The sequence below is a fragment of the Chanos chanos genome, chromosome 7, assembly GCF_902362185.1.
Source record: "Chanos chanos chromosome 7, fChaCha1.1, whole genome shotgun sequence".
Classification (NCBI taxonomy): Eukaryota; Metazoa; Chordata; class Actinopteri; order Gonorynchiformes; family Chanidae; genus Chanos; species Chanos chanos.
The window spans coordinates 11,616,560-11,625,138 of NC_044501.1; the positions used below are offsets into that span (position 1 = coordinate 11,616,560).

The 8,579-nt window shown below is 44.1% G+C and overlaps 1 protein-coding gene across 1 annotated transcript; it reads right to left on the bottom strand.

Annotated features, from left to right (window-relative positions):
• Window positions 1-478: 478 nt before the first annotated feature.
• On the bottom strand, window positions 479-7,093 carry klf5a (Kruppel like factor 5a). Its single transcript, XM_030780661.1, has 4 exons — window positions 6,923-7,093; window positions 4,419-5,307; window positions 3,212-3,271; window positions 479-657 (listed from the first exon to the last, which is right to left on the bottom strand). Exons 1-4 carry the CDS (start codon window positions 7,091-7,093, stop codon window positions 479-481), a joined length of 1,299 nt encoding a protein of 432 aa, XP_030636521.1.
• Window positions 7,094-8,579: the final 1,486 nt, after the last annotated feature.

Sequence of the window (8,579 nt, forward strand, 5' to 3'; positions counted from 1 at the left end):
TAGTCAGATGTCTATGAATAACAATATGTGTTATGGAGAATATAGTACTAAAGAGAATCTGGTTTTTTTGTTTTTTTTTCATAGAAAACAGCCACTGTCCCAAATACTGTTTAAAAATATGTGCATTGTTTGCATTTGACAGTGTGGATGATGTAAAATGAAGAGGATTTTTTGGTCTTGCGGCCATAATAAAAGCTTTCAGTTCTGTGGCTAAATACAGTTTTAAGGTTTAGAGTCGACAGCTCACTTAAACCGTGTCGACATATTGAACATTCTTCTGCCCCTAGAGTGAAAAGGGTTGTCCGAAACAAGAACAGTACATTGTGTATGGTTTGTTTGTTTGTTTTTTCTTTGTTCTGGTGTCTCTTCAAGTGCAGGATTAACATTACAATGTGTGTGTGTGTGTGTGTGTGTGTGTGTGTGTGTGTGTGTGGGGTGGTGGGGGAGGGGGGGGGGGGCGATGGGGTTGGAGGGGGTCTTAATTCTGATGTCTCTTCATATGCAGGGCCAGGTGGTCAGAGCGGGAGAAGCTGCGGCTGCAGACTGCGCACTGGAACGGTTTGGCCCCCGTGTGTTTCCTGAAGTGACGCGTGAGCTCGTCCGAACGGGCGAAGCGCCAGTCACAGCCCTCCCACGTGCACCTGTATGGCTTCTCACCTAAGATAAGAGAGAGAAAAAATGCAAAAAAACCAAAAAAAAACAGGGTTGGTTAAATATAGCCTCTGTAGACTGTTGTGACACTCCGTCTGGGGCATGTTCTGGCGGCTACAATAAAGTTCTTAAACGCAGCTTAATGTCAAATAAAAGCTTCTCATCATGTTGAATGAAAAGCATGACAGTATGGGTGGGGTTCCCTGTTCTTCAGCCTCTGTGGTAACCATGGTAAACATTCGAGTGAGGCGATAACAGCGGACAACGTTTAGCCAGGTTAAAGTTTACCAAGATATTAAACTTTTTCAGGCTTGAGTCAATAAAAAAAAAATAGTCTCATAGCGACTTCCAGTCGCTCAATATGAGGGCGGGGACTTGGTTCGACCCGCGATGTGTGTCTTTTCAAAGGTACAATTCAAATGTATTTAAAGCCTGTTTGACGAGACCAGACAAAGTGACTACAGTCTCTTGGAACGGAGCCCGTTAAGAGCTATCTCACAGTAAAGCCTTTTGGCACCGCACTCATACATCAAATTACTATCACAATCGGCTTACAGGTAAAAGCTCTTCTGGGTAAAACGTGTACAGTGTGACATGACAGTATTATCCTCCCCGTTGGGTTGAACAAGGCGACGGCAATTTCACGGCAGGCGTGTACAAAAGAAGACGTGAGTTTGAGCATTACGCATGAGAATGTCACGCCGTGGCGTGACGACGGACTCAAGCAGTGTTTTTGCAGGGGAAAAAAAAAAAATCGCAGTGGCGTTAGTACTGGTAGTCTGCAGTTACTCATTCAATGACAAATGGTTCCCTTAATCCACAAAAAGTCGCAACTCCCAAGACTCGCTAGCACACGCCAAACCAGTTTACCTTGTATGAGGGCTTTCTTTCAAAGGCAAGACACAAAACATGACACGGACTGACGGGTTATTAAGCAGTCTCTCGTTATGGCCATGTTAGCTTGCCTGCCTACGCCGTATTATCTAACACAACGAACACGTTAAAAAGAGGGTAAAATGTGTATTCAGTCAACACCTGTTTGAGTAAAATATCAAAACGCTCCAGCATCTGCACAGTTTAGACAGGCAGTGCGCAGCAATTACTTTAAGGAGTCAAGTGGGAAACACAGGTTTGTGTATGTGTGCAGGGTGGAATACAGGTGAGTGGAGCCCCTAATAGAAATCCTGCATTGACATGTTTGGATAACCAGTGGCACACAAAGTTTGCCTGAGGCTCCTATTTCCCTCTTCAGTGACAGACAGGATCGTGTTTATCTCAGGTGATTATCGTCCTATTGTGAATCCCCTTTCAGGCTGGAGAGAGACCACCCCTCTCCAAACCTGTTCAAATAATCAGGATAATGGATGTTGATGGAGACGCCACTGGGCCTCCCAAAAGGTTAGAAATGAACGGCGGGCATTAGGGATAATTTCCCTGAACACAATGCCAAATGTGCTTGTGTGTGTGTGCGTGTGCGTGTGTGTGTGTTTGTGAAAGAGAGAGAGAGAGGGCAAGCAAGTAAGACAGGGAGGGAGACAGGCAGACAGACAGAAAGAAAGAAAGAGAGAAAGAAAGAGAGAAAGAAAGAGAGAAAGAAAGAAAGAAAGAAAGAAAGAAAGAAAGAAAGAAAGAAAGAAAGAAAGACATTTGTGTGAGAAAATTGTGTCTGATAGAATGAGAACTCATAATTTAGGCTCCCTGTTATTCCTGACTGATGAGTTGTCAAAAGAAAACAGAGAGCTTTGTTCGAAAGAGAAAAAAAAAACCAGCAGTGTGCCATACCACAGCGTTGTATGCGTGGTGTTAAATGAACTTTGAGGCTCAACAGAATATGCCAGTAGACAAGATCTTACTCATCCAACCAATCAGCACCATTTCCAGGGTCATTTCAGTGCACGGTATGGATTGAGGGAGACATTATCTTCTTGAGATAATTTCACTTAAGAACCAAAGTAAGATAGGAAGTGAGTTTATGGCTTGTTTGGTGAAGGAATACTTAGAACTATTTCAGTTTTTTTTTCTCTCCTTCCTGAGAGTTGTTATTACTCTGTTTTTCCTGTAGAATCAGTGAGGACAAACTCTGGAATGCATAGACATTGACAGCATTTTTTTCCCCTTCATAAATGCCACAGGTTAACATTGGTAGACTCAACTATTTGCGCGCACACACACACACACTTATCTTCAAACCATGTCTAAAAAAGCAGGAGAAAGTGAAGACAGACAGTGAGAATGAACATTACATTTAAAAAAAAAAAAAAAAGTTTGCCTGCAAATCTAGTCTTGTAGCCATGGCAGTTAATGTTAGCAGTCAAAAAAAAAAAAAAAGAGGAAGAAAAAAAGAGGGAGTTGAAAAAATAAAGCTGTTTATGTTTCTAAGTTTCCACCTGGTTTTGGCGGCAGTACAGGAGAACTCAGAGGCTGCATGCAAGAATGAATGCGTGCGCACGCCAAGAGAGAGCATCTGCCTAGCAACATGACACGAAAGAACCAAAATAAGAGGGCCCCGTGCTTCTTTAACCGGCCCGTAAAAAAGCAGCATTAATTAGAGAGCTCTTACCCGTATGCGTCCTGAGATGAGCTTTCAGATGGGACGACTTAGTGTAGACTTTCTTACAACCTGGGAAAAAAACCCCAAAAAAAACGCACATTTGCAAAAATGAAAACGGGCAACGACAACAACAACAACAACAACAACAATAACAACAATAACAACAACAATGAAAATAAAACAAGCTTAATAACCGTACAACAGGCTTCAGCATGGAAAAACAGAACCCCTGTTTCGTATTTGTAACCGAACATGAGCGTGGATAGACCCACGAGCATAAGAATTGCGCTCTAAAAATCTTTCCATTGCGTTTTTAAAGCAGAATGGAAGGGAAAGCTATCTCGTCTCATTAACAGGAGACATCTCATTCAGCCGAGTGGCGTTGTGATGGGTTCTAAATGGCTCACGTTATTTCAGACATCAAGCTGCTTCACGTAAATGCACTATTAATGGCTCTGACAGATTCCCCCCTCTCTCTCTCTCTCTTTCTCTCTCTATCTCTCTCTTGTTTTACAGTTTGCTCAGTCAATTTGATGCAACAGGATTCAATAACAATCTCACTGACGTCAATTCCCTCACATTCATTTTGGAGCCTGGTTAAAAGGCTTTGGCTATCTCTGAATAATTCAAGAGCAGATCGGTCTTTAAGGGTGGCAGGACAGAGAATGGAACGAGGCACTCAAAAAAAAAAAAAAAAAAAAACAAAGAGTGGAAGAAGATTGAATAGCTATAATCTGCACTTCAAATATAAAAACACCTAGGCAATTAGACCACTTTCATCAGTACTCAGCCAACAATCTTTTTCTATTCTTGTTTCCTTTTATCATATTAAGGGAATGGAAGGTTAAGATCTCATCATGGTTTCAAAACTGAACATTTGAGTTGACTTAGTCTGGATCGGTTTGTACTATTAGAGCATTTCACTACATATGGTTCATAAGGATATCGGCCCTTTCCGGGAGACTTGCTGCGTATGTACGCATACTGCTCTATTTCTTCACAAACAAAGCTGACTGAGCAATAAATATCTCTGAAAAGACCGTGAATATTTGGTTTGCGTGTCTTAAATTAGGGCTGTTAGCAACTGTGAAGAGAGTATTACTGTAAAGAGAGGACTGTCTGTCGCTAGTGTAGACAGAGCTGTGTGTGTGTGCGTGCGTGTGTGTGTGCGTGCGTGTGTGTGTGCATGCGTGTGTGTGTGCGTGCGTGTGCGTACCTGGGAAGTCGCAGTGATGTATCCGTCTCTTCTCAAGGTCAGGGTTTGTCCTGCGGTTGTAGCGAACGGGCATGGCCGGAGCGGGCGGGCGCACGGCGGCGGGCGCATTGTGACAAGGCACCTGTGCCGCCATTTTAGAGGCGATACTGGCGGCGTAAGACGGAGGGGGCGTCAGGTTCTGCAGGAGCTCCTTTTGTCTGTCCGGACTACCTGGCTCTGAGCTGGGGGGTGAAGGGGGAAGGTAAGGGGCTTTGACCTGCTGGGATTGGCCCTGGTGCTGGATAAAGTGGCCGGGCATAGGCTGGTACCCCTGACCTTGCATGCTGCAGTAGGGCTTAGCTGCAGTCTGCTGGGCCGCTAAGTGCAGGTCGTGGAAGGTGGGCATTTGCGCCTGCATGGGGGCAGGGTGAGCGTCCGGGCCGTCACCCTGGTGACCCGGGAGGGGCATGTCCAGCTCGGAGTTGAGCAGTTGGAATAGAGGACCATCCTGGGGCAGATCGAAGGAAGGCAGCTCCTGTTTAACAAAAACACCTCCGCTGGTTTCGGAGGCGTCCAGGCTGTTACCCGAGCCCGAGCTGAAGACGCTGGTGAACTCTGGCAGCGCAGGGGGCGCGGAGGAGGAGGCGCCCGCGCACTCCGGGTGGGCGAAGGGTGAGACCGCCGGCTCGGTTTTGATCTGACACGTAATGCTGGACCTGGTGGGGCGGCACAAGCCCGTCCGCAGGTAGGCAATGTCTGGCAAGTAGACATTCATGTTGATGCTGTAGGGAGAGCCTTGGTCCTCTCCGAAAAACTGGTCCACCACGGAGGCGCTCTCCCGCCGAGATTTTTTCAAATCGGGCAGAACCGGGGGTTGGGGTGTCAGATATTTATCCATTTCCAGTTTAGCCTGAAGAAAAAGCAAAAAAGAAGGTTATTGGCACTGTCAGAATCCACAGAAACACATGCTGGTTGTAAATATTGAAATATGATAGTCACTGAATATGCTACTTATGCTACTTATTTTTGCAAAGCTGGGGTGACATTACTGGCCGACTAATTCTACTTCAAAATATATCAAGCATGAACGCAATTCAGAAAGCATGCAAGAACACGGATACATTTGCACTGTCTTGGCAAATGACACAGCTCAAGCAGTGCATTGCCAAGTAACACAAAGCTTGTCAGAACTGTTGAGTTTGTTACGAATACTGTTGTTTGTGAATGAATTGTGAAGCCCGACTCAAAGGGGAAGAAAAACACAAGATTAAAGTGAGTTTACACGAGATGTAAAATCTAGACCCTTGAAGTCCATGAAGAGAAGTTGTTTAGGTATCTTATTATATTCTTCTAATGTTATGACACTAAATATTTTTAATTAGTGCTTTATAGTAACAAACATTGAAAGCTACGACAAATCATGACAGGTGTGTTTATACACTCTACGTACAGATCCCAGAGGCACTGTAAATAAAATCATAAAGTAGAATTCGCGTTACGGAAACACAAGCAATCAGCCTATCCAGCACACAGTTGGCCTTAGGTACTCATACCGCAACTCGTAATGGCAAGTTATAACACAAACTCCGGATTTGACGTTTTGATGTGTAAACTGAAATCACCCCGAAACTATGCTGTGGACGGCTGAAGCTAGTGGATTGCTGCCATTACGTTATATAGAGCAGTCAACAGTAAAACATTTATCATGTAGTCTACAATAGACCTCTGCTACATTCCCCCTTGGACTGTAAAACAGCACTCATACCAGAAGCTCAAAACAGACTCTGCTGACAGGTGGAAACCTAGGTCCAAATTGTTCAGCTTTTCCAAATAAATAAATTGGTTCAATTACCATAAAACAGCAGAGTGCGTTATATCAACCTTTAAAGCTTTTTAGTATTCATGCCTGTTACACTGTGTGCACAGTGTATGGCTGAAACCACCAGTACACACGAAAGGAAAACACCCCGCATGCCAGAGCTCTTGAAGTGCTCTTTACGCGATGGCTACGCATAGCTATTTCTGGATTTAGATCTTCCAGCTGTTCGCCGGACATGTATCTCTTTCACAAGTTTTCTGATTAAGGGTCGGCGTTGCTGGGAAGTTTCAGTTCAGACCGCGAGTAACGTGCGTGGGCGAGGGGGGAGTCAGTTGTTGACGGAATGGTAGCCAAGATACCAACTGCAAGCAAATGCTCATTTGACGACTCTTTGCGCTACCCACCCAAGCCTTAGGTCTCCCACCTTAACAGCAATGGGGAACTCCCACCGGAGGCTTTAAAAATCCAGAAAATGCTTATTCTCAACATTTAGCACGCGACAATACAACTGCAGCTACATAAACATTCTACTGGCAACCCAGGGCGTGTGTGTTTTTGCTCGCATGCCGCATAATTATCCACGGCCCACCTTTTCATACTCATCACTACGATACCTTTTTACAGTCAAACGATTTTGCATTATTAATCTCGATGATGAGGAATAAAACTGAAGTTAATAAAGACCAGTGCATTTTATACTAAGTACCTGGATGTAGTCGTTTGATAAGCCTCTCTCCGAATCAGAATTCTTGACATCAAAGGAGAATAGAGAGGGGTCGTCTTGGAAGGTGTCCGACAGCGATGGTTTAAGAAGCGTAAGAAACTCATCTTGTCCTGGAGCAAGCCCAGTGCTCATCGTTAGTAGCGTAGCGGCCATAAACTCCTGATTTTATCGTAAGGAACGGCCGCAAACTGATTTTTATTTGATCTTGATGGACTAGAGAAGACGATTAACTGGCGCATGGAATGACAGCGTGCGTGTCTCTTACTGCACGGATATCCCGTCTTACCTCCTCCCGGCTGAGGATCAGTGAGATTTGTAGCCTGAAGAAGAGGGCGGGGCATCCAGAAAATGCGACGCCTACACCTTCGGATCTACTGGACTTGTTACTGTAACAGTGTGAGATGGCATCAAAACATTGGCTACATATGCCCGAGCAAGGTCTACGTTTGACATGTTGACACACAAATTAAAACTTTTCATGTAGAATCTCCACAGCTCAGCAGCTGGGAAATGCTTTGCATTTTCATTCATGAGTATACAGGTTAGAGAATTCAGATGAGAGCTTGAAAGTGCTATCGAATAGAACCCAAAAAAAAGTCATGTAAATAAAATCACTTTTTGTTCACACATTTAACTCTTCGTTGCGGATATTTAACTTTGATTTTAAGATTTACCAAATAAAAAGGCACGAAAACGTCAAGACTTTGACTTGTGGAGACCTTTAATAGTCGTTAAAGCTACGTCCAAATTATTTAGAATGGCTTCACGATTGCCTCATGAGACTATGATGAAGATTGACATTCAGTTCATACCTGGGTCTACTGAGCGGGAACGGCAGTGCATGCATATTCGTGTGACTAACATTAAGTTGACACCGATAAGACCGGTCCACACACACTGATCTATTTTTAATGCAAGTGTGCTTCGTCTCACAGTTCAAAACGGACGAAGCTTGCAGCAATTCCAAATCAAGGATCCTGAAGGAATTGGTGCCACTTTACATTAGATGTGTCTGGCAATTGAGTAGGTAGATTTAAACGCCGGCGGATATGTAACGTAAGGGATAACGTACATTATCCATTACGTATCCGAGTTTGAGAGAATCAACAGCTCATCTCGGGGGGAAGCTGAAGTTGATGCCCCCATTCATTTCTTGGCTTTGACTGTCCGCAGAAACATTTCATTACCATGCATTTCCGTTACAAGTGAACGGACTACCTGCGGAATGATATAAAAGATGCGAATCAGAAGCACAAAACCCGTTGCCAATGGCGGCGGTCATTAATTTTTTTTTTTCAGCGATCATTATCAAGAAATATGGGACCTTCGAACGTTGGGATGGCCCATTCAATTCAGTGGAACCTTCTGCAGCATTCTGAGGAACGGTACAATTAAGTAAGGGATGATCTACAATGAGCCGGTCATTATCGAAAAATAAGTTCCTTTAGGACGATACATATCCGAGTTTGAGAATCAACAGCACATAGCGGGGGCAATGGAAGTTGATGTCCCCATTAATTTCTTGGCTTTGTCCGCAGAAACATTTCATTACCATGAATTTCCGTTACGATAAGTGAGGGGACTACTTGCGGAATGATATGAAAGTTGTGAATCAGAAGCACAAAATCTAATGTCAATG

Excerpts from the sequence above, each read along its gene's own strand:
- klf5a (XM_030780661.1), bottom strand. The coding sequence starts at position 7,093 with ATGGCCGCTACGCTACTAACGATGAGCACTGGGCTTGCTCCAGGACAA. Across the intron at positions 5,308-6,922 it reads TATCAAACGACTACATCCAG|GCTAAACTGGAAATGGATAA; the intron begins GTACTTAGTATA and ends CTTTTTCTTCAG. Across the intron at positions 3,272-4,418 it reads ACATCACTGCGACTTCCCAG|GTTGTAAGAAAGTCTACACT; the intron begins GTACGCACACGC and ends TTTTTTTCCCAG.